At 34.9% G+C, this 26,896-nt stretch overlaps 1 protein-coding gene across 1 annotated transcript in view; it reads left to right on the top strand.

Moving 5' to 3' along the window:
- LOC105497291 (matrix metallopeptidase 16) overlaps positions 1-26,896 on the top strand; it is a 295,458-nt gene that overhangs the window by 111,409 nt on the left and 157,153 nt on the right. The window contains exon 2 of the mRNA XM_011768303.3: positions 19,097-19,245. Coding sequence (XP_011766605.1) covers positions 19,097-19,245 — 149 coding nt within the window. The remainder of the gene's footprint in view (positions 1-19,096; positions 19,246-26,896) is intronic.

Raw genomic sequence — 26,896 nt, forward strand, 5'->3', positions numbered from 1 at the left:
AAATGATAATGTATTGATGTTAATTTCCTGACATTGATAGTTATATTTTGCTTTGTAGGAAAATGTTCATGTTTACACAAAATAACAATATTCAGGGTAATGAAGCATTCTTTCATTGGCAGTTTACTCTCAATGGTTCAGAAAAATTAAAACTTTAGTATTTAACCAATTTTTTACAAGTTTATGATTATTTTAATTTTTTTAAAAAAAACTCATGGAGAACTAATTTTAATTTTATAGTTTTTAATGCATCAATGCTTTTGTAAAACACAGTAAAAATAGTACCTAATGCCAGATTACTAGAACAGTTTCTAAAAGCTTACTCTTATTTTTTGTTTATCTCAGACCTCAGAGACATACCAGTCTATGCACCACAGTTTGAAGAACACTGCTCTAGATTAAAATTGTCTTTTGTGATAAAGTATGTAATTCTTCTTCTATGAAAATGACTTTCAGGTGCCACAAATATATGTAAAATCATACCAAGCACTTTGGAGCATGCATGGTCATTATCTGATGGTTTTTTTAAAAGCTATCAAGATGATATGTAAAGATGATCCTATCCTGCTGCTTTTTTGGTTCATGGAATACACTCAAATTGGCATGTCTATTAGCCATACATGCCAGTCAGAATCCTAGCACGAAAAAGGTTGCACACTCTAAAGTGTCCAGTCAAAAAAAATATTTCAGTATGGAACTATTTCCTGAGATTTAGAGGCAGTTAACGAAAACTACAGGAGATGGTGAACTGTACTGAGATTAAGAACAGCAGGAAGTCATCACTATTCTTAGGAGTAGGAGGGGAAAGGAAGATCACTTAGTTTCAGAGCCTGGTGAGATCTGGCATCATGGAAAGGTAATTAACTGCCCAAGAAACGTGGCACCATAGAGAACAGCATTGAGGTTAGGGAGGGGGCATGGATGTCTCAACCTGCTCTTTCTTATATCTTCTTTATGGATAGAGCTGCCTATTGTCTCAATCCAACTGAAAGTCAAATGGCAAGGGATCCTGGGCAGTACAGTCCATAGAAGTTAACCTCTCTAGCCTCTGCAGAGATGAGGAGGACAAACAAATCTTAGAAAGGCAAATGGAAAATAAATAGTGTTAAAAATCCTCTTAGATCAGTTGCTACTTCTTAATTTAAATTTATATCTATTCAGTAATGAAATTTGTCACTAATTTATTATCTGAGGGTACCTTTTCAGATTTAAGGTTTAGAATGATAGTTCCTTCACTGAAAAGGAGGCTCACTTATTCTCTGTTCTCTTCTTCAAGTGTTTGGAAGGCTCTATAAAGATTATCACACTGGCAGTAAACAGGGAGCTGAATCAGGACTAGAGATAGGGGACATGTTAGGAGGTCACTACAGTTTCTCAGTTTAAAAAGATTAAGGTCCTTGTCAAAGGACACAACATTTCAGTTAGACAAGAGGAATACATTCAAGAGATCTGTTATACAACATGATGAGTCGATAAGCTGGTAATTTATACTTGGAAATTGCTCAGAGAGTAAATTTTAAATATTCTCATCACAAATAAATGATAAATATGTGAGATAATGTACATGTTAATTACATTGATTTAGTCATTCCATATATTTACTTATTTCAAAACATCATATTAAACACCATGCTTAGACTCAAGTTTTGTTCATTAAAATGTAATGAATAAACTGGAAAAAAACTAAAAGTTTGAGGTATCCAGCTGAGCCTAAGGAGTGAGATAGAGATGAGTCTTGGTTGTATTCACTGTACACAAACAGCTGGGTGTGTAGACTGGTTGACAAGTTGAGAAAGATAAGAACAAGAACAAGAAATGTATTTTAGATAATTTTCAGATTTGGAATTTGATGGATTGGATGGTGTCATTTACCTGTATAAATAACAGAAGACTGGGCTATATGTTGCCTGCATTTGGAGCCAGATGAGAAGTGATAAAAGGTTCAATTTTACACCTGATGAATGTGAGAGGCCCATGGAGACATGTAGATGTAAATGTTTGCTGGAAAACGTCATAGATATTTCTGGAGTTCTGGAGAGAGTTCATCTTGAGCTACACATGGAGGAGTCATCACGTTTAGGTATTGGAGACATTATTGTTGTTGTTGCTTTTGTTGTTATTGCCATCGTTGTTATTACCAGCTTGCATATGTGGAAAAACTACAATCTGTTAGGCGCTTGTTAGAATCAGAGAGGTTGAGTTGCTAGTATTACCCTCAGGAGAAGATGAATTCTCTAAGTGAAGATAGATTAGAATCAGCAGATCATTTCCAAACATTTGGAATATAGTTTTTGAGGGATGGGAAAGAAGAAGCATCAGGAAACAGAAAGAGAAAGAACAGTCATTTATTTTCCAATTTGATATTTATGATTAATTTTCACTATTCTAAGTGATTACTCCTTTTTCTAGACTGCTGCTTCTTTGGTATGTAATTATGACATTAAAGTTAATACCTAACCTCAGGTCCATAGGCTCAGAAAGCTCATGGGGAAAATAGCATCTAGGACTGGGACTAGAAAAAATATTTGTACTTTTTGTAAATCAGTCTTGTGACTGTTATAATTGATCTTATAACTGATCATTTTTCTATCTTTGCTCTAAGTTTTAGGAAATTCAGAGAAATCAGTTATATGGCAACTATACCAGATAGTGGAGTATACATAATCTACATTAATTCTGCCATTGGCATTATCTTATTTTCTATTCTTTTTCCCTTGCGTGTTAATGTTATAATATATGAATATATGAGTAACGTTAAATATTGAATGAGGTAGAGTATTTTTAAAGTGAATAAAAATGAAACCATTTAATTTTGTAAAGCATTTTTTCTCATTCTCAAACATCTTGTGATGACAAGGTTGACCCATTTCAAATTTTAATTTGCAGTATTTATCGAGTCAGAATGTCATGCTAAGTTAAACACAGTTGAGTAACATGTAAGAGTCAGTGTGGAGGATCTTAACAGTGTTTATTGAATTGGTAGTCCAGTGATACTGCTAAACAATTACAGAACTCATGTTTGTTTAATCAGCACAAGTACAGCCCCCAAATCCATTTAGCATGCATCATTTCAAGCAATCTTTTAAAATTTTGTCAGATAATATATTATACATACAAAAACATTTTTTTAAGAAAACTTTGCCTCTGAATTTTCATGTTTACTAAATCTTTTAAAAATTATAATCATAGAAAAGTTTATTCAGAAGTAGAGTTTTCTACTTCAACCCTTTGCCTACAAAGTTCATTCACCAGGTGATAACTGTTTTTAATAATTTCTTATCTAAACATACAGAAAATATCTATACATGTGCAAGCATAATATATAGATGTAAGTATGCAGGTGTGTTTTCATTTACCAGTATTTTATGTGCACCTCTTCCTATCTATTCATATGGATTCATCTGATTCTTCTTTAGGATTATATAATATTCTACTACAATAACCAGGGAGTAGAAAACAGGATTTATGGTGAAGACTGGATACAGTTCAAAGGACCTTTTCCTAAAGTGATGAAATCTCAGAGAGGCTCATGAGATGTAGTCAGTAATAATGTTGTAGCAGAAGGACATTTTTTGTTTGTTTTGCTTTCTGCTTAGTGGATATAACTATCATAGACATTTTTGTTAATAAATTTAGCAAATCTGTTACCTAAAATTGTCATGTATTCTTTAGATATTTTGGAAATATTATTATGTTAGATATATAACTGCAACATGGACAGATATATAATTTTTATCTACTGTTTTGAGCTGTTTTATGATATTCCCTGTGCTAGGAATTCTTGTAGGGACAATTTTATTGAATTCTCACCACAACCCTGTAAGGTAGCATCATCATTATCTTCATTTTGTACATGTATAATTTGAAACTTAGCAAATACCATTTACTTTGTTCAAGATCATAATTTGTAGGCATCTTATTCAGGCCCTGAATCTGTGTCCTCCAGACTTAAAACCTGTGTCCATACCCACCACACACCATTACCTCTCACGTAGTGACTTGTTAATTATTCAGCCAGCCATCTGCACACTAAGTGCTCTCAGAGGCAAGAGAAACAGAGATAAGGAAGGAGAGAGACTTCAAGGAAGACTAGGACTTGATTGGTCAAGACCCTTTGGTATATACAGGACACTGGAGATGTGGGGCCAGTGTGAACACAGGTGAAGCCCAGGAGGCACATTCTGTAACCCAGTTTGGATAATGCCCAGGTAGTATATAAGCCTTTTGGGACAATTGAGCTTGTTAAGGTAGATATGTATGAATTTTTGAAGTTTACTCATTGCAAGGATAAAGAATCTTAAACCATTTCAGTAAGTAAATGATTGTAATCATAGCAATCATAGTGTTTTGAGCAAGGAAGTTAAATAAAGGAAATGATATTTTGGGATACTTAATCTTTCCATACTTAGTAGGGTAGGTCAAAATTGAAAGAATATAGAGCCACGGAAATGAATTAGGCAATTAGGAAAGTGTTGCAATACTCAAGTACAAGTAAAAGAGAGCCTGGTCTAGGAAGGTTACCTTGAAGATGAAAAGGAGGCAGAGGAGTTTTTTTTTATAAACTCAGGGATTTAACATTTTGTGAAAGGCTTTTCAAGTTGTGTTTAAGATTCCATTTCCATTCTCCTAGTGCTCTACCCCATGAGGTTTGGAGCTCTATCAATGTGCACCCATAGTACTCATACAAACCCCTGTCAGAACACCTGCCTGTGTCTCTGATGGTTAAACTATGAACTCCTTGATAACAAATACCTTACTTTTTACCTTTGCATCCTAGGTTCTAGCATTCTGCTCCCAAATCTGTATGCACCAAAAATTAAACAGGATTACAATGGTAGTAATAATAACTACAACATATTTTATAGCTTACAACCTTGTGGCTAGCTACCTCTAAAATATCACTTGTTGTTTGCATTTTATTTTGTTCTTCCAGCAAAATGACCTACCTGTACACTGGTGAGATTCAGCTGTGTGAAACCAGACAGTGGATTTCTGAGCCAGAACGCTTATGTAGATCATCCTTAATCTTATGTAATAAAGGCTAGGTTTGTTACCCACTCTTCTGGGCTTCCTGGAGGTTGTTAAGAGCAAGAGCTGTTTCAAAGTTACAATGACACTTGTATCCATGGATATTGCCTACTCATTCTGTAGCCCTGGGCAAGTTGATTAACCCTTCTCAACTTGTTTCCTCATTTGTAAAATGACAATAATAATACCAATCTCGTAGGCTTGTTGTGATAATTATATGAGCTAATGTGTTAAGGAGATTAGTGCAGTGCCTGGCTTAATAAATGTTAAGCTCTTGGTGTGTTGTTTACATTGAGTATCAGTACTTTCCAGAATGCAATTTTCAAGCAGTAAAACAATTCCGCATTGATTTTTATCTGTGGGTATGGGGATGGAAGGTAGAATCTGAGAAGACAAAGATAAAAACCTCTAAGTGCTTGCCCAACAGTGGCCTAAATTATCACTATTACTTCCTATTGTACCTTACTGTATATTTCCTAGAGCTTTCCCAGATGTGCCTGGGAAGGTGCTAATCTTTGCTATACGTGTGATAAAATGAGATTTGTTATACACCTTTTGAGCACTGGACTTCCTACTGGGGGTCTAGTTTTGTGTGTATATGGGGGAGAGTGGGGTGGTAAATAATCAAGTAGTAAACCCAGTTGGCAGAAAATGGCAAAATATGATTTGTACAGTTGTGTTATCAATTGGCATTAATGCATGGATGCCTCACTTAACGAGCCCTTGTAATTCCATCACTCAGGCTCAGAAAATGTGCTAGGAGCTGTCTGTGTTGACCCTACTGTGTTGAACAAAATAGATAGAAATACAGTATAAAACCATAAATAAAGCAACCATGTAGTGATCTCAATAAGTACAGCAATAGACATAAACTGGGTGCTATATGTTTGGGTGGTGAAGTAGTCAGGGAAGCCCTCTGTTTCTTTGTCTTACTCAATTCAGGCTGCTAAAAAAAGTGTCATAGACTGGGTGGCGTATAAAGAGCAGAAATGTCACAGTTTTGGAGGTTGGAAGTCTGAGGTCAGGGTGCCAGCCTGGTGGAGGTCTAGGAAAGATTCTCTTTTAGGCTGTAGATTGCCAACTTCTTGTAGTATACTCCCTGGTGGAAAGAGGGATAGAGAGCTCTCTGAGGTCTGTTTTAAAAGGGCGTCCCATTCATGAGGGCTAATTACCCTCCCAAAGGCCCTACCCCCTAATTTTATCACCTTCGGGTTAGGATTTCAACATATAAATGTTGACAGACACAAACATTCAGTCCATAACATTCTTTGATAGATGAATGAATAAACAAAATGTGGTATATACAAGTAATGGGATATTATCTGGTCTTAAAAATGCTACATTCTACACACTGCAACATGGGTGACCATTGAATATATTATTATAAATAAAATAAGCCAGACACAAAAGGACAAATATCATAATGATTCCACTTATATGAGTTGCCTAGAGTAGTCAAATACATAGAGAGAGTAGAATAATACATTTTACCTTTGAACAGTTCAGGGATTAGGGGCACAGATCCCCACATAGTCAAAAATTGGCGTATAACATTTGACTTCCCCAAAACTTAACTACTAATAGCCTCCTGTTGACCAGAAGTCTTACCAATAACATAAACAGTTGATTAACCCATATTTGTATGCTATAGGTATTATATACTATATTCTTACAATAAGTAAGCAAAAGGAAAATGTTACTAAGAAAATCATATGGAAGAAAAAATACATTTTTTTTAATGAAGTGGAAGTAAATCATCATAAAGGTCTTCATCCTCTTCATCTTCACTCCTCAGTAGGCTGAGGAGGAGGAAGAGAAGGGGTTGCTGTTTTCAAGGGTGGCAGAGGCAGAAGAGGTGGAGGAGGTGGAAGGGGAGGCAGGAGATGCAGGCACACTCAGTGTAACTTTATAGAAATACATTTTCTAATTATTTTGCCTTTTCTCTAAAAATGTTTTTATATGGTTTGAATCCTTCCTCCAATGATTGCTTTCATTTCAGTGCTTGCTTCATAGAAAAGCCCATAGTTTTGAATAAACAGAAGCCTTCTACTAGATTGTCTAATATCAGTTTGTTTTCCAGCACTGTTTCTTTTACATCTTCTTCCTCATCTGGCACGGTTCAGTTGCACTCATCGCTATTAAGTCATTTTCTGTTAATTCTGGTGTGGTATCTATCAGCTCTTGAATTTCTCCAAAATCCATATCTTGAGTACATTCCCTGTTCTTTTTTTTTTTTTTTTTTTTTGCCATATCTGCAACCTCTTTCATGATTTCCTTGATTGACTCCATCATAAATCCTGTAGAGTCATGCACAACATCTGCGTACACAGTTTTCTGCAGCAAGAATTTGTTGTTTCAAGATTGATGGCTCTTTATATAACAATGATGGCATCTTTCATGGTGTAATCCTTCTAGACTCTCATGATTTTCTGTCTACTGGGGATCTGTTCAATAGCATTGGCAGTCCTTTCCATAGAGTACTGTGTGTAATGAGCCTTAAAGTCTTTATGACCCCCTGATAAGACGTTGTGTTTGGGGACAGGTAGACCACTTTGACACCTTCAATGTTGAGTTTATGGGGTTCTTGGTGACGAAGGAAATTTTCTAATATAAGAAGAACTTTAAAGAACAATAGAAGAATTTGCCTTACTGGCATGGTACTTCCTGACTTCAGGGACAAAGCATCAATGGAACCAATCAATATTCTTATTGTCCAGACAACTTAAATACTGGCAACTGGTGTTTATCTTTTCCCTTTAAGGCTTATGGGGTAGCAGCTTTTAGAACATGGGCAGTCCTAATCATAAACCCAACTACATTTGCACAAAACAGTAGAGTTAGCCCATTTCTTCTTACCTGAAATCTTGGTTCCTGGTTCTCTTCGTTACTAATAAATGTTCTTTGTGGCATTTTTTCCAGAATAGGACCCTTTCATCTCATTAAAACTGTATACAGGCAAATATGTTTTCTTCCCAATGATTTTCTTCAAGACATCTAAGAACTAGTCTCCGCTTCTTTATCAGCAGAAGCTACTTATTCTGTTATTTTGACATTTTGTAAGCCAAACTTTTTTCTAAAATTATCAAACCATCCTTTGCTGGCATTAAATTCTCCAGCTTTAGAACCTTCACCTTCCTTTTGCTTTAATTTTGGCATATAATAACTTCAGCTTTTCTCGAATCATGTTATAATCTATAGATATGCCTTTCTTGGAGTAATCCTGCACCAACATACAAGCTCCTTTTTCAACTGGAGATTAAAAGGTATTTTGCAAACAGTGCAAGGTTTTTATGCCTACTGGCGTAGCTGCAGCAAAATCTCATAGATTTCCTTATCTCTCTTTCCTTTTTTTGTTTTTTTTAAACAATCGTCCTTACTCTGAATTCATTTACCTTGAAATGACGGGTAGCCTCAGCTGCAGACATCAATCTGTGCTACAAGTGAAACAATTCAACTGTTTCTTGTAATGCCACGACTTTCCTCTACTTTTAGGGAGTGCTTCCAGCATCACTAGCAGCACTTTGTATGGTTCCCATGGTATTATTCAAGGTTTATGGTATTGCAATAAACACAATAAAAATATGTGAGAGCTGCAAGAGATCACTTTTTACTGAGATATGCAATTAGGTGGAGAGATAACTTCTCACACAGATGATTTGCATCACATAGCATTTTCAGCAGATACAACATTTGGGCTCACTGCAATAGCAACAGGAGGTGGCTACGGAATTATCATAGTAGTACAGTATGTACCACAGTTAATTTTATGCAGTTATTATTTAATACTGCATCTTTGTGTTTATTTACATTTCTCTCAACTGGGAATAACACCATATATAGTCTTTGTGTGCCTAAGTTTTAATACGTCTTAACTTTTTATAATAGATTTGTGTATATTTTTTGGTAGTAAATGATAAAATAGATGAGTTACCACATATATTTTATGCATTCATGACATATATAAATTTTAGAGTTTTTTGATATTTCCAGGCTATATGGTTCATCTGTGAGGTTTTTCAAATTGTTGAAACTTTCCCCAAAATTTTCCAACGTATTTATTGAAAAAATATACATATAAATGGATTGAAACCCATGTCGTTCAGCAGTCAACTTAATTACCAGAGGCTGGGAGAAGCAATAATGTGGAGTCATTATTTAATGATCACAGTAAGTCTTTATTTAATGTCATCATAGATACATTCTTGAAAACTTCATCTTTAAGTAAAATGATATGTAACATAACCAATTTTACCATAGGCTAATTGATATGAGTAAGAGTTAAGTTCCTACAGCATATTTCTGGTCACAAAAACCATCACCAGACTTCTAAGTAAAGACCAAAACACTTCTGATATTAAACACTGAAATAAATGTAAGCTATACATACATTTAACATTAATAAAAATTAAGATAATTATATATCCAATTATTCCAGCTTAGTATCACAGATGGCCAGAGCCTGTCTAACAGCTTAGGGCACAAAGCATGAACAGACCCTGGACAGGATGCCATCCCATTGCAGGGCGCACTCACTCACACCCTCCCTCACTCTGACTGGGGTCATTTAGACATGTCGGTTCCTAACAGGCACATCTTTCTGGGATGTAGTAGGACACCTAAATACCCAGAGAAAACACACAAACATGGGGAAAACATGCAATCTCCACACGAACAATGGCCCCGGCTGGGAATTGATTTTTTTTTTCATCAACATTATAACGAAACCACATTGAATAAAACATTATTTGAGGACTTTTCTATATATAGTTTCAGTTTGTGATGATGAAAAAATTCAGGAGATGGATGGTAGTGCTGATTGCATAACAGTGTCAGTGTACTTAATGCCATCAAATTGCATCCTTGAAAATTGTTAGAATGATAAATTTAGGTTATGTATTTTTTTTAACCACAATTTAAAGAAAAGACAACTTACCCTAGTTGGGCAAAGAGAGAGAAGGTAGCAATATGAAAGCACAGAGGCCAGCTGGAGAATCTTACAGTTTCTTGTGGGAAATGATTGTTTCCTTGACAATGGAGTGGCAGCAGAAATAAATATTTCCATTCAAGATTAAATTGTAGCTAAATCTTGATGATGGATTGGATATCAATGATGAGGAAAAAGAAGAAATTAAGAATGACTGCTGTATTTTTTATTTAAACAGCAATGTGATCTCAGAGTCTGGACATTTGGCTGCGGTCAGAGTTACAGTTAAGTGGTGTGTCATAGGTGCATAGATTGTATTTGAGTGATTAAATTTAGAGAAGATAACTAAGGTTGCTGGTCAGCTGTAGATACTAGCAACCTTGAGGCTACAGTAAGAAAATGCTGTGAAAGAATAAAGTGAGAAGAAAGGGTGTCTCTGGCAAAGAAGGTTTCAGTGGTTTTTTAAACTGTAAAACTGAAATGGCCATAAGTGAAATATTCTAGCATAGAAATAAGAATATTAATTAGGCTGGGCAAATTGGACCATGCAAGGCTATTTTGCACTGGCAATTAGAGAAACCCTTAGAAGTAGGAGTTAGTGTTATACCCAGAACTTATGCAGCCACAGCTCAGTGCCCTTTCATGGTACAAAACTGGGTGTTTTGTTTGCATAAAAACTGAACATTCTTGGTTATTGTAGGTATGTTTTCAGACAGTCTGCCTTTTCATTTTTTAATATGAATAGAGTCTCCTAGGCTTTCCAGCATACAGACAGGCAGCTGGGTCTCCTCTCTCTAAAAGGCAGTCTAAATTAACAGACAGAGCCAAGCTTGGTGCCAGTCATGTCTCTCTTTGAATACTGATTCCTCCTCTTACTATTGATGTGTCCTTGAGCAAGTTACCTATTTTTTCTGGGGTTTTATTTTGTCATTACAGAGGTTATAGTGCTGAATATGAGAAGTTATTATAAGGATTAAAAATAACGCATGTAAATTGCCTGGTACATAATGGGCAGTAAAGGCATGCTAGCAGTCATTCTTATGGAGACCTGCTGGGAGTGGAACTGCAAGTTCAATGTGACCAAAGAACAGATTCTATGGAGGAAAGCAACAAGCGAATAGTTTGAAACAAAATCATACATGGCTTGGAAGGCATTCTAAGAAATTGATTCTGTAGGATATGGGCAGCTTCAGTAGTGCATGATGGAAAAGGAAGAGCTTGAGACTTGTCAAAGTCAGAATAGAATCTAATATCTAGGTATTGATAAACTGCTTTCTTACCTTTTCAGGAGAGTAAGTGTGGCACATTGGAGAGAATTTAAGGAAATAGCTTCATTTTTAGAAATAAAGTAGTTTCTATCAGCTTTATGATCTCTACACTTTTTATTGTACATCTTAATTTTTAAAACATGTACCCTGTTTTACTTATAATTATATTCATGAACTAAAGCACTAGAATTATGTATATTATACATCATTATAATAGAAATATTAAGGTGAACTAAAGATGATGTGTTTTAAAATAATTTTTATTTTTTATTTATGAATTATATTTACATTGTTTTGCTCTTATTAGAAATATTAATCATTTTTTCTTTGAGAGTTCTGTGACTGATTCTTCCTTATTCTTTAAAATGCTGATTTAACACTTTGAAATACAGCAATTTCAAGATCAGTTTATTTATAATCTTTATCTTAAAAATAGTCATAGCCAAAAATGGTACCACACAGGATCCTGGAAGAGTTGCATCATTAGCTGGTTATAAATCATGAGCCTTATTTTGCAATGCTATCCCTCAATTCTGTAAAGGTTTTTGGTAAAATTCAGCAGGTAAATTAACCATTTTCTCTGATGTCTATCAGTTCATTCTAAAAAACAATCAAAAGGTGTTGCATCTTTATATTTTTAACAAATGGGCTTAAAACTCTCTGCAACTGTTCTATTGGCAGATCATTTTACAGATGGAAAATTCTGTTGCTGGGATTTTAAAGTAGGGAATTATGATAGTTTGAATAGGTCATGAATTTCTGTCTTTTTTTTTTTTTTTTTTTTTTTTTTGAGACGGAGTCTCGCTCTGTCACCCATGCTGGAGTGCAGTGGCCGGATCTCGGCTCACTGCAAGCTCCACCTCCCGGGTTTAGGCCATTCTCCTTCCTTAGCCTCCGAAGTAGCTGGGACTACAGACGCCCGCCACCTCGCCGGGCTAGTTTTCTTTGTATTTTTTTAGTAGAGACGGAGTTTCACCGTGTTAGCCAGGATGGTCTCGATCTCCTGACCTTGTGATCTGCCCGTCTCGGCCTCCCAAAGTGCTGGGATTACAGGCTTGAACCATCGCACCCGGCCGAATTTCTGTCTTTTTTAATATAATGTCATGTGATGATAGAAACATTTCCAAACATCTGTCTTTAAAAATAGTTGGCATGGCATATCTTTCCTTGAAAAGCAATTTATCTTGCATTGCAAAAACATCACTTTTATCTTGATGGTACAGATTAAAATATTTTTGTTTCTTATATCCCAAAATAGCTACTGAATAACCCACTATTTGCAGCTACTTGTCTTCACAGGAAAGGACAGCACTTTTGTCTTTTTGTAAAAGAAAATACATAACTCAATTTGACAACTTTTAAGTACCTTGCTATGAAATAACCAGCAAACATCTATATAGCACAAAATGTTTTGTTAGTCATTACCCATCGTATTTGAAAGTATTATAAAATTTCTTTTTTGTAATATGATATCATTCATAAATCCATATAACCTGGCACAGAAAAATAGCTGTATGTTGTATTGTGCTGGAATCATCCTAACTGTTGAGGTGACAGTGTGAAACTCTCTGCACTGTGGAACTCCAGCTCCTCCCTCAGGACATCTGGTGGTGATGAATGTATGAAGTTTGGTTAGTCTGTATATTAAGTAAAAGTAAAGTTTATTTCTTCTTGTATTAAGTTTCATCTACAGTTATGCTCAGGCTTGTAAGTGTGGATGTGTGCATTTTATAAAATGTTCTAGTGTTGGCCGGGCGCAGTAGCTCATGCCTGTAATCCCAGCACTTTGGGAGGCCGAGGTGGGTGGATCACGAGGTCAAGAGATCGAGACCATCCTGGCCAACATGTTGAAATCCCATCTCTACTAAAAATACAAAAAAAAAAAAAAATTGCTAGCCATGGGAGCACATACCTATAGTCCCAACTACTCAGGAGGCTGAGGCACGAGGATCCCTTGAATCTGGATGATGGAGGTTGCAGTGAGCCGAGATCAAACCACTGCACTCCAGCCTAGTGACAGAGTGAGACTCCATCTAAAAAAAAAAAAAAAAAAAAAAGTTCTGGTATTTCGTACCTTCATCTCAGTGGGACATTTTGCACCCCCCACTTTGCAAGTTTAATTGAGATTAATTTCTTTTTTGTATTTTTGGTGTCAATGAAACTGAATCTGCTCCCAGTAAATAAAGCTGAGTTGAATCTGTGACTCATATGACAGACTCAAGTAAGTGCCTTTAGAACATTCACATGGTGCATTGTTCAGCATTTCTCTTCACTTGGCTAGTGTGAAAAGACACAGATTTGAGGGGGATTTTACTGTTGTGAATTTTTAGGTAATCATGATATAAAGTAGAATCATGTCAATGATTATTACAGGTAGTTTTTTGGTAATTCTGTCTACTTCAGAAACATAGGGGTTGTGGTATCATATACAGGCTTTGTTATTGTTTATTGTTTGTTGTGTTTTGCTTTTATTTTGGTCTTGTTTTGTCACTGTTTATGTGTGTGTATGTGCATGTACACTATAAATTAAAAAAAAAAAAAACTAAACAACTTAGAAGAAAAAAAAAAAAAACAGTAAAATCTGAGCAGACGGCATATCACAGTCCTCTGCAACTTTCCAGCATGATGACCAGCACATAATGGAATTTCAAGTAAGGGCTCTGCTCTCTTTTAACACTGGGGCTCAGCCATTACTGTTGGAGGGGTTTTGTTCCCACAGCTACTATGTATGAAGTGTAATTCACTTTATGCAGATTGGAAAACCTCTCCACAGCCTTGACACCCTAAGTTATTGGCTTCTATCATAAATGAGTTTCATGTTAAGGTGTAAAATATGCTCATGACGGCCATCACAACTTTTAGTATAACTCACCTGTTTTCTTCTCTTCCTATCCAAATGATGGTTGCCTCTTAATTGATAAGATGTTTTATAGAGTAGCTTTTGGTTGTTCCACTACTTCCTTTGCATTTTAAGAAGCCATTAAAGAGATGGTAAAATTCTAAGTGAATTGAATTATATTTGTGCAATTTCATACACTAATCCATTCATGCTAGGGATGGGATGGTAATTTAGAGGCCATTTAGATTTTTGAATGAAGAAAAAGGCTAATTTCTGCCTTGTTAACTTATCCTGTGAATCTTCAATTTGACCAATTCTGAGTGACTACTCTAACATGAGTTTAATTGTTTGGTTAATAGGTAGTTATAATTCACATTTATAACCATTTTTTAGAAGAGAAAATGTAGGCCACAAATCCTGCCACTTTTTATAACCAGCAAATATATGCTATTTCAGGAAAAAATGTCCTTAAGCTGTTACTGCCTTGGCTGATGATACCGCAAAATAGAGGGGTCATCACCTTTTAGTTGTTAATTTTGCTTTATAACAAAATTTAACAAATGCATTTATAAGTCTCATACTGAAAAATGGAAATTAACATTTTATAACATTGAGAAGTTATCTGTTAAAAGCATTTTTTCAGTTGAATTTCATCTGAGAAAGTCAGTTAATTATATCAGAATATATTTTAAACATCATAGATTTAGACATTTTGTTAGTATGTTATAATTTGAGAATTTAGCAATTTTAAAAACTTGTTTCCCAAAATAATAAAAATGTTTATATAATCAAGTAAATGGAAGAGATTCTTACTAAATAAATGCTATAAAATAAATTTATCACCTTTGCCCTTTCCTTTTCATATGAGTACTGCACTTTGGGTCATATAATCACTGGGTACAAGGAACTTGCATTTGCCATACCACGTTAGCTGGAAATTAACTTTACTTGAAATAACCTGAAATAATTAATTCAGTCACAAATAGGCATTGTGGACTGGCAAAGTGATTTTTCAGATTAAATAAAATCCTAACACAGCCTTCCTTATGTTCCCCTTCAATTATTTCTATAATTTCTAAAATGTATCTCTTCTAGTCCTAATATATTCATTAGTTTAATTACCTATTCACTTATTCCAATTTTCTTTTTTTTTTTTTTTTTGGTGGGGGAAAGGATGTCTGCAATTAATCCGAGTTAGTATTTCAAGATGTTTTCTATATATATTATGTCCTATCAGTGAGGAGGTTTAAAAATTGTTCTTGCATCTGTGTTTCATCAAGCAAATTAATAACAGTATCTAACTTTATGTTAAGATATTGATAAACTTACTAGCTTCAAGGCTAGAGGGAATTTTTTTTTTCCTCTAGGTTGTAGTATTGGCCTGAAGGAATAAATAAGGATACATATTTTTAAAAATTACTACTTAGTTTTGCTCTTAGTGGTGAGAACTTCTACTGTCTCCATTTTTTTATGTAATCATTTTTCAGGATACTGCTTAATATATGTGGGTGAATAACTCAGTCAATTAACGTAGGTTTTCACAGTATGGGCACATGAAATATTAGTGACAAAGTCAGTTTTTGTCACTAATCTTTATGAATTAATGAATTCATTAATGAATTTTGCTGAAATTTTGTTTGCCTGTCCTTATTTATGCTATAATCAAGTAAAGGCAGTGTCTATTGGCACAACATTTAATATTTAAGTGTTTACCTTTTATTGCTTGATATATTGTCTTGCTCTGCAGAGAACAATAGTCTTCTGGTTGTTCCTCCAACTGAATAATCACTAAGTGCTGGAAATTGGTTTTGTCTACCTGGTAGCAAGATGTTTGATGACTTAGTAAAACAGGAATGTAATTCAAGGTGAGATTTTGTTGCTTCATTTGAGGTTGGTTGTTCTGGTGATAATGAGGTGGGGTAAGTCCCAGATAGTAAAGAGTCAAGGTTTGTCTTAAAGGAACTTGTTTGTCCCTTGATATTTTTTCAGTGTTCTCAAAAGCACTTGTCAATCCAGTGAGCACAAAATGAAGAAAACATAACAAAAATCAGTTTGCCAAATGTGTCACACCTTATTTGCTTTTGGATTTGGGGAGTTTTGAAGCACTCTATGATTCCTTACCCCATGTTGTTTGTCTTTCCTTACAGCTATGACTAGTTCAACCTCACCATTTTTAATCTTGCTCTATCCCAAGGACAAATCTTAAGGTGAACAGGAACGATTTTAAGAACTCAGGGTAGTTGGTAAGCATAAAATAGTAATATGATTTACTGAGCAAGAATTATGCTGAGGGCTTTGTATATTCTCAGTTAATCCTAGCATCACCCCTACAAATTATATATCATTCATCCAAGTGCACACAAGAATAGATGATTCTTTAACTATTCATAATGTACATTTGAGAACATTGAAAACACATTAAGGCACAGCCAGTCTCAAGAGACAAATTTAGTATTTGCAGTCATCCAGGAGATGAAGTATTTTAAGACAATGATGAAAATAGGGATGTATTTCAAGTAAAAACATATGAGGATGGAAGGTTATGGTGTAATCTGTAATATATATGTATATATGTTTACAGATACACATACATACATATATATTTATATCTCCAAATTTATTTTTAAGAACAGTGAAAAAGATGCAAAGACTACATGCCAAATCATTAACCTTGGATAGCAGAATACTAGGGTAAGCGGAAAGATACATTTTCAAATATTACTTCATAGATTTAACTTTTTGTCAAAAAAGATATTTTACATTTGTAATTTGGAAGAAAAGTTTGCTTCCTAGGTGACAAATCAATCTTGATTAGCCAGAAAACAAACCTTGACCATAAAATGGTAGAACTCATAGCTTTCCCAATATTTTACAATTAAAAATAATGATCCACTCCTCAGTCATTCAGAAAGAACTCCCTTTCATAAGTGACAGTGTAAAAGAAAACTTGAAGAAAAATCCCAATTCATTTTTTACATTATTTTAAAACATTTGTTTGAAAGGCTAGTGCATAAATCAAATATGTATGTTTTATTCTGTTCATTATGCACTTAACATTTACATATTTTATAGTTCCTCTATCTGTACATAAGTCATAGGTTTTATTGTTAATGGTTTTCTCTTTGCTTTCCTCATAAACGTAATTGCCTGTAGCTTAGCACCCATGGGTTACCTAGCAACAAGTCAGCTCTCTAGCAAGTAAGAAATGAATGCAAACAAGGTCTTATGGAAAAAACATTCAGTTTAAGAATATTGGTGCATGTATGTTATTAAAAATCAAGATACAGCATTCTAATTTTGAGAAATGACATAACAATAGGTATTGACTTTCATATTAAATAATATTCCCTGCTTCCTTCATTCAGAAAAAAGTGGAGTCTATTTCAGACTGCACCACTGTTAACTAGGAAACTGAATATTCATATTTTCCCTGGCAGTCTGTTCATTACAGATTAGATGAGAAGAGTGTCTTGGCATGCTTTTACTATGTGGTACATGAGTTTACTAGATTAAGTTTCACTAATACACCTTCCTGACAGTGATGCATTGCTCATTTCTTAAATAGTTTTAGAATAAATGTGTTTTTTATTTTTTCAAGGAGATGTGCTTATGGTACTGTACTTTTGAGGTGGTTAGTTTTTGTAAATACCATGAAAAATTCCACTTTGTGTTTCACATTTTAAGACTTTGATACATTTAATATTAGTATCTTTTGGTGAAATTTAACTTCTATACTTGCTGGTTATTTTCACTGGGAAAATAGGTCTCCTGTTTTAGAAGTTGAAGTTCATAAAGGAAGAATATCAGTTATTAGGGAAAAACTACAATTTCATAGGATGGTCATTTATATGATAAATAGACTGAGGTAGGAAGGGTAACACATGCTGGCAAATACCTTTCACCAAATAGCAAGGCTTGTATTTTATGCCAGGGACAGAAGTACTTGGCCCTTATCAGTTTGAGAGGTAGCTCACTAAACTCCAAGAAATCTCGGAGCCCTGTAGAAGACTGAGGTAAAGGACTGCAGGATGGGATGTGGCCGGAACATATGATTGCGCATTTAAAATGAATGCATAGCATTGTAAAACTAGAAAGCATCTGCTCCCTAGTGGAGATACATGTGTTTGGTGTTTTTTTTGGTTTTTTTGGGGGGTTTTTTTTGTTTTTTTTTTCCCCCAAATGCCCTACATTTGTATTCACTTGTAAAATTTAACCTTAAATGACTGAATTTTTGCTCCAATCACAGTTAGAATGTGAGTTTAACTATGAGTTCTTTCTCTGTCCTCCCAGAGCACCCTTCACCAGGGAAGGTGGGGGATAAAAATCATGAGACCCTTAAAGAGAAGTCTAAACACTCGTAAGGTGATAGTTGGATTTGGATTTCTTCTATAGGTGAAAAGCTTGGTTACTTATGTGATTTAGATTAAAATGAGTCACCAGAAATAAATGAAGAAAGAATATTTTTTACATGGTAAAGTCATCAAAAGATACCTAGCTACGATGGGATAGAATGGTTTTCTGGAATTTACACTCAAAATGTCATAGAGTAACATGGTTTATCTGTAAAGAAGCTACACGTCATAGCTGGAGTCACTGGTCAATTTCAGGAAGACGGCTTTTTTAATGTGGTATATGCACATAACTGCCCCTTGCAACATAAACCTCTCAATGGAGTCATACTGTTGAAAAGCATCCTTCATTTTGGGAGGTTGAGGTCCTGGAGGACGGGGATAATCTTAAGTTTTTATCCAGTATTTGCTATAGTACGTTATACATTATAAGCTTGCAACAAATAATTAATCTTTTTTTTTCAATTAGCATTAGGAGGTATGTCAGAAAGATCCATAACAGTCACTCCAATTATATTAAAATAACCTAACCTATATAATATATATTATAAAAAGATCAAACACTTAAAATACTGTATGCCCTTGTGGATAAAATGTTCAAAACTCTATTATAGGTATACATTAATTACCAGAAAATTATTGTAAAAGTATAAAATTGATCTAAAAGAAACTGTACTTGTTATTGCAGGTTTGGTTACAAAAGTACGGCTACCTTCCACCGACTGACCCCAGAATGTCAGTGCTGCGCTCTGCAGAGACCATGCAGTCTGCCCTAGCTGCCATGCAGCAGTTCTATGGCATTAACATGACAGGAAAAGTGGACAGAAACACAATTGAGTAAGTAATGGCTCCCACCCTCCTTTCTTTTGGTCTTTGAGCCAAACTAAGTAGTCTGGAATACTTTATATGAATTCCACCAACCAGAAATGGAGTAATTTGTCTCATGAACTTTCTTTGGAATTATATAACCTAATTTAACCCCACTCCTCCAATATTTCATAAGATATTTAAGGCCCAATGTCAGGTTTGCTTACCTGATTTTAGCAACATAGTTTCAAAGTAGTAAAGAAAGTATGAATGGGAGTTGAGGTAGGTGTACGGTTGAAGCCACTACAAGAAGAGCGACTATGAGCAACAGAGGTGTGTTGTGTGGCTGAGAATATATTGTACACATTGCTTCCCAAATCTCTGTTCATTGGTATCATATTAGGAGCTTGAAACGGCCAAATGGAAATATCTACACCCTGAAAACTAGGAAACAACACAAATTAGGGCTTTTATGTTGGGTAGGAGGGGCAGCATCAGAGAGCCAGTTAACAGTTTACTAACTCCCCACTGCTGATGGTTCTAAATAAAAAAAAAAAGATTTTCGGCCGGGCGCGGTGGCTCAAGCCTGTAATCCCAGCACTTTGGGAGGCCGAGACGGGCGGATCACGAGGCCAGGAGATCGAGAGACGATCCCGGCTAACACGGTGAAACCCCGTCTCTACTAAAAAATACAAAAAAACTAGCCGGGCGAGGTGGCGGGCGCCTGTAGTCCCAGCTACTCGGGAGGCTGAGGCAGGAGAACGGCGTAAACCCGGGAGGCGGAGCTTGCAGTGAGCTGAGATCCGGCCACTGCACTCCAGCCTGGGTGACAGAGCAAGACTCCGTATCAAAAAAAAAAAAAAAAAAAAAAAAAAAAAGATTTTCACTGCAAAGTTACTTCTTTCAATTTCTTGTTATCAAAGGACTCTTCTTATTTTTTAATAGTTTTGCTTTTTAATGATTGGTTCATCAGTCATTCATTTATTCATCTCTTTATTGAGTTCTTTATCAGTGAAAGATAAAGCATGTACAGATTCAGAAGGCATAATCTCTTCATCAAAGGAGCTTAATTCTTATCTTCTGCATAGATAAACATAGTCACAAATGCTATTACCACAAGTACACAGTAAGTTCGTAAGATTATAAAACAACAGCATTACTTTTCTGGACAGCAAAGGGAGAAGTGATTAATTTTTTCAGTGGAGAGAAAAATCATTTGTGTTTTTAGAATCCTTGATATTCACAAAATTTACATATTTTTGTTCCTTAGTTTGATCATGGTACATCAACCCTCCACAACAGGACAGACAAGCATGCATTTTTCTCTCTGCTTTCTCAAATAGAGGAACTAAATGTCAAAGGCTAAGTGAACTGCAGAGTAGTTGCAGAACCTCTCTTTTAACATTTGATCTGGGGAACTTGCCCTGCTATATACCTTGAGAAAAGACATACTGTTTTTCTTTTTAAACCTTAAATACCTGGATTATCTAGACTCAGACATACTTAATTAATTCTGACATATCAAACTAATTTAATACATAATTTTGAAATTTTGCCATCTAATGTTTGCAACATGATGTTAGTCATAATTTTTCTATTTCATCAACACAGGAAAACCTTTATAAATAATAAAGACTTTGAGATTAAACTTCAAAGCAGTTTGAAAACATAAATACATTACCTCCCCTAGTACTTTTGAGAGATGCATAAATATTAACTTTGATCTACGTCTTGGAAAACAGAATCAAGAATAAAAAGATTGTATTCTGCCACAATTAGAAATTTGTTCTAAATATTGGGAATAGAGTTTTGATAGTTTGGACCTGCTGTCCTCTAATCACTGCAGTTCTCTCTGAATGCTAAAATATTTTAAGTCATAATATGCCCTTGTCTTAAATAAATATAGTTTTAAGTTAACAAGCAAAAGCCTCAAGCAAATCCTGTGTTTTGTTGCCATGTATAGTACCAAATTCCATTTAAATTGTACTCCTCATCACAGCATTTTACGAAGTGCTGTGGACAACATTCTTGTTCTTAATGGAGAGCTGTTAGCTTCTGATTCACTTTCTTGGAAAATATGATGCAATTCATAAAAATAAAAATAAATTGAGGACTTGGGAAACAAATTAGTTCATATTGTTTGAATGTCTATCTTGACTAGTGCCAGAATAATAAGGAAGTATTACTAGTTATTACTACTTATTACTAGTTATTAAATTTAAGGAAGTGGAATCCTAGAAAAGGTACATTTCCACCAGTTTTGTGAGCTCCTGTTGGTCATTGGAAGGACTTGGGATGGAAAGGTTTGTTTTCAGAAAGCGGCTGGAGGAAGGTTTTTGTCAGGAGGTAATAGAAGAGTAATGTGCACAGGATTCATTTGGTCCCTTCATGTGGAAAGGGGTCTCAACAGTTTGCTGTTCTCTGGCAGGAGGATGTAAAAAATGTGGAGGGGTAGAAAAGGACACGGGCCTTTTTTGGGGCACAGAGTGGCTCAGATTCCAGACCAGTAAAAATGATGGTGTCAGTGCATGGGAGTTAAAGTAGCATTTCTGTGGTAGAGCATCACAGAGAAAAGATCAACTATGTAGGCAGCCCACATTTTAAAATCAAAGGAACTTTTCTGCTTGTTTGTTTTGGTTTGGAGCTATTTTGCTTTTGTTTTTGAACAAAGCCTTGTTCTAATTCAGGTTTGGATTTTTCTTGGTGTCTTTTTAGGAACTGGTAGTGCATCTTTCTCTTCAGAGTGTTATACCTGGCAGTTATTTCTAGGTGAAACAACTAAAGCCTTGTTAACTCCGCCTCATCTTCCCTTCCTAGCCTGCCATGCCTCCTCTGCTCCCTGTGTCTGCTTGGAGACTTCATTCTCATTGTCACTTGAACTAGAAACTTGGTGACTTCATTTATTTCCTGCCTTTTTTTTTCTACTGTCACATCTCTGCTCTTAAGGTGTTACTGCTCAAGGTACTCAGCTGAAAGAGTGTACTATTTTTGGAAGTATAATCCCCATCATCATGATATTAAAGCTATCATCTGTGCTTTTGTAATCTTGAATGTGTGGTAACAATCCATGCTGAAATCACACTCTTGTTATATTAGGGTCAAATTATAAGATATGAATTTTTATCTGACACTTACTACATAAAATATGGACTATAGTTATAGATCTGAATTATTCCTTAGTATTAATATAATGTCTTAACCATTTTCGATGCTATAAACTCTTACCTAATTTTAGACTCTTGTCAAGATCAATTGTTTTTATATTAAATAATTATATCCTTTCTTGGCAGATAGATATGTGATACATTGAATCTGTAATTGTTGGGTAATTAAAAGTAATGATGACTATTGCAGTAATCCCTATATTATGTTGAAGAAATTGCCCATTTTCAAAAAATAAGGTATTACCTTAAATGTCATATTATATTGCTTTAATATGAATTAACAATGGTATTAGAGATCATAATAAGTACTTATTCCCTCCCACAGAATGAGTTCATCAGTGATTCTTTTAAATTATAGATGCATAGCTAATTTTTATAAGCAAGCTCCCTTAAATTTCTTAATTAATGGAGTAATCTGTATTATACATAAAGTGTATATATTTAGCAAGGAAACAAAAAAATAGCAAGGCAATAAAGAAAATGAGTCTGGTATGTTTTATAATTTTAATAGTAGTTTTTTTCATATTAGTTTATCTTTTATATGTGCACAGTGGCATGCACTCAAGTGTGCTTGGTGAAATATTTCTTTTTAAAATTATTTTTAATTATTATGGATATATAATAGTCCTATACATTTAGAGGGTACATGTTATGTTTTGGTACAGGCATACAGTACATAATGATGAAATCAGAGTAGTTGGCGTAGCTATTACCTCAAGCATTTGCCATTTATTTGTGTTAGGCTCATTCCAATCTTACTCTTTTAGTTAAATATGCAATATATTGTTTTTAACTGTAGTCACCCTAGTGGACTATTTACTACTGTCTCTTATTCATTGTATCTAACTATATTTTGTACCCATTAGCCACCCCTTCTCTTTATCCCCATCTCCCTCCTATCCTTCCCAGCCTCTGGGAACCATAATTCTAGATAATTCTAGTCTCTGTCTCCATGAAGTTCTTTTTGTGTGTTTTTTTTGTTGTTGTTCTTGTTTTTGTGGGTTTTTTTTTTTCTTTCTCCCACATATGTGAGAACATGCAATGCAATCTTTTTGTGCCTGGCCTATTTCACTTAACATAATGTCTTCCAATTCCATCCATGTTGCTGCAAATGACAGGATTTTATTTTTTATGGCTGAATAATATTCCCTTGTATATACATACCACATTTTCTTTATCCATTCACACACTGACAGACACTTGAGATGATTGCATGTCTTAGCTATTGTGAATAGTGCTGTAATAAACAAGAGAGTGTAGATATCTCTTCAATATACTGATACCCTTTCCTTTGGATGTATGCCCAGCAGTAGGATTGTTAGATCGTATGGTAGTTCTCTTTTTAGTTTTTTGAGGAACCTCCATACTCGTCTCCATTGTGGTTATACTAATTTATATTTCCATCAGTAGTGTATAACGATTCCCCTTTCTTCAGATACTCCCCAACATTCATTATTGCCTATCTTTTCGATGAAAGCTTAACCAGGGTAGGATGATATTTCATTGTACAGAAATTTAACTTAATTAAAATTTATTTAAGGTTGAATAAGTAGTTTTTTCAAGTCATTTCAATGAAACTGTGATATTTGGACTCCTAATTTGATAATTGAAATATTTATTTAGATGTACCAAGAACCCCAGCATTTTTGGCTTATCAATATGTTTTATGATTTTTATTCTTTTGTCTAAATTGCCAAGGGAGTATTCTCTATCTTCTTTTTCAGTTTGGATATAAAAGATATGTTCTTGATCAATTGATGTTCTTCTTTTTATTTCTGAATATACCCATGGCATTAAAACACTATCACGTTATAGGATAGGTCAGTCCATGTTTTGGTGGCAGCAGAAAGAAGGTTGATAGCTAGTGAGCAGGGACCTTAGATTCCTGTTCTGAAAGAATTGGAAGAATTCTCTTCAAAAGAATTTTCAAAAGAATTTTCAAAAAGTTGAAAGAATTGGTACGAGCTGACACTGAAATTGTGTTCACATTGAAGATCATGGTGGCTTAATATGCTTTTGTTCTTGCTCAGGTATTTAGGTACTTTAACTTTGCCATTGCAATCTTGTGAATAACCTGGGTGTCTATACAGGCAGTTAATGAGTCTGTAGAAAAAAGAAACTCTGGACTGGAATGACCTGTCAGCCACAATATTTTTAGCCCTAAGTTAATTTACTTTTAAAAATCTTTCCATTACAACTGGACTTGACTCTATGAATACAAACAAAACCTGAGGATTTTTTAAAGTAATTAAAATAACTATATTTTAAAATTTTTAGAAGGATCTTTTGGGGACTACTATAAATAGTAAATATTATTTGTACTTTTAACTAAAACCTGGAAAAGTATGGAGAATGGAAACTTGTTTAACATATTATCCTGGTGAATATTGTCTTGGAGAACTAATTGATAAAATACAACATATGTATTTGGCAGTCATTTTCTTTTCTCATGGTAAAGGTAGGTGTATGTACACAGAGCCACTGTGTGGCAGAGCTCTAGCTGCAAGGGGTGATGTTTCCCTGGTATTTTGTTGAAGCACTGCCTTCCTGCAGCACCACTACAGGATACCCAGTACAAGGACTATAACCTAAGGGCACCTCTTAGAGTCATGCAGTGAGTGGCCTTATGTGTTTGGCATGAATGCCCAACTTATTAAATACTTTTAAAAATATTTTTTTACTGAAGTTAATGGACACTTTCAGATAGTGTGTGTGTGTGTGTGTGTGTGTGTGTGTGTGTGTGTGTGTGTTTACACCAAACTGTCTAGAAGCTTCTGGCTACTTCACTTACATAAAACAGGGGACAGTGAAGCTGTTTACTTATATTTCTGTTATCAAAGTACCAAGAAAATCCCTGTTTTAAATAACACACATACAGGTCAAAGGGAGGTGAAGCACACTGTTATTTGTATGCTGCTGCTGCTGCTGCTTCTACCACGATTACCCCCGGTATAACTACTTCCTGATATTTGTAAAATTATAATAGTTATTAGAATTGGAATTATAAGTTAATAATAGTAGTTACTGTCTGCTAGACACTATTTTAAGTGTTTTAAATGATTTAATTCATTCTTCACAATAACCTAATAAGAGAGGTAATATTATCATCTTCTTTAAAGATGCGGAAACTGAAATATAAAAAGAAATGGTAACCTGACTATTGTCATAGGTCTAGTGAGTGATTCAGTGGAGCCAGCGAGGTAACTGTACAGTATGGCACCTGGATCCCTGCTTTCAACTTTTATACTCCTCTAAAAAGCACTGATTTAGATTTTTTTTTTCTTTTTCAGTTGAGTTAACTTAAATGAGGACATTAATGATCTGCCCACCTAATTTTAAAATTCTCTAAAATTCCCAAAAATTAAATCAGTATTTCATTTATGAAAATTGAAGCCATGCCATTATTTACACCTTAATAATTACAAAATGCCTTTTTTAGTTAACCCTCTACCACATGCTGCAGTGCCCCTTTCCCGTGTCTTTGTTTGCTTTGGGATGTCAACTTAAAATTTCTTACAAATGAGTCAGTTAAGAAAAAGAAAAAACACTGTTATATGAGTTGTGTGTTGACACACTAAAAAAGCAACTATGTTTAAGCAGTGACACTGTCACAAAAAAGTACTGCCTGAAAATAATGTTATTGAAAGCTTTAAAAAAAGGTGGCAACTAGATTTTACCAAGTTGCCAGTTGTATATACCCGTATATATACACACACACACATATATATATGGGTATATGTATATAAAATACACTTATATGTTAACTTTGTATGTGGCTATATGTAGTTATATAGTCCTGCTTTTTGTGTAAACAGGTATATATGGGATTTATCAAATTGATATTTGAATGCTACTAACATTTTTGTGGCTAATACATTTATATTATCTATTTGGGCAACTGGAAATGAACCTGACTGCTAGACTCTAACTGAATAAAAACATTAACATGCCAGTTTTGCATTTAATATTAGACAGCATTTCATGTATTGATGAATCCTGTTAAACACTGACCATTCTTTGTATCCATTGGGAACTTTAAAATTTCCATAAGAAAGGACCTGCCTGCCACTATTCACAATAGCAAAGACTTGGAATCAACCCAAATGTCCATCAGTGACAGACTGGATTAAGAAAATGTGGCACATATACACCATGGAATACTATGCAGCCATCAAAAAGGATGAGTTTGTGTCCTTTGTAGGGACATGGATGCAGCTGGAAACCATCATTCTTAGCAAACTATCACAAGAACAGAAAACCAAACACCGCATGTTCTCACTCATAAGTGGGAACTGAACAATGAGATCACTTGGACTCGGGAAGGGGAACATCACACACCGGGGCCTATCATGGGGAGGGGGAAGGGGGGAGGGATTGCATTGGGAGTTATACCTGATGTAAATGACGAGTTGATGGGTGCTGACGAGTTGATGGGTGCAGCACAGCAACATGGCACAGTATACATATGTAACAAACCTGCACATTATGCACATGTACCCTAGAACTTAAAGTGTAAT

The sequence above is a fragment of the Macaca nemestrina genome, chromosome 8, assembly GCF_043159975.1.
Source record: "Macaca nemestrina isolate mMacNem1 chromosome 8, mMacNem.hap1, whole genome shotgun sequence".
NCBI classification, from domain to species: Eukaryota; Metazoa; Chordata; class Mammalia; order Primates; family Cercopithecidae; genus Macaca; species Macaca nemestrina.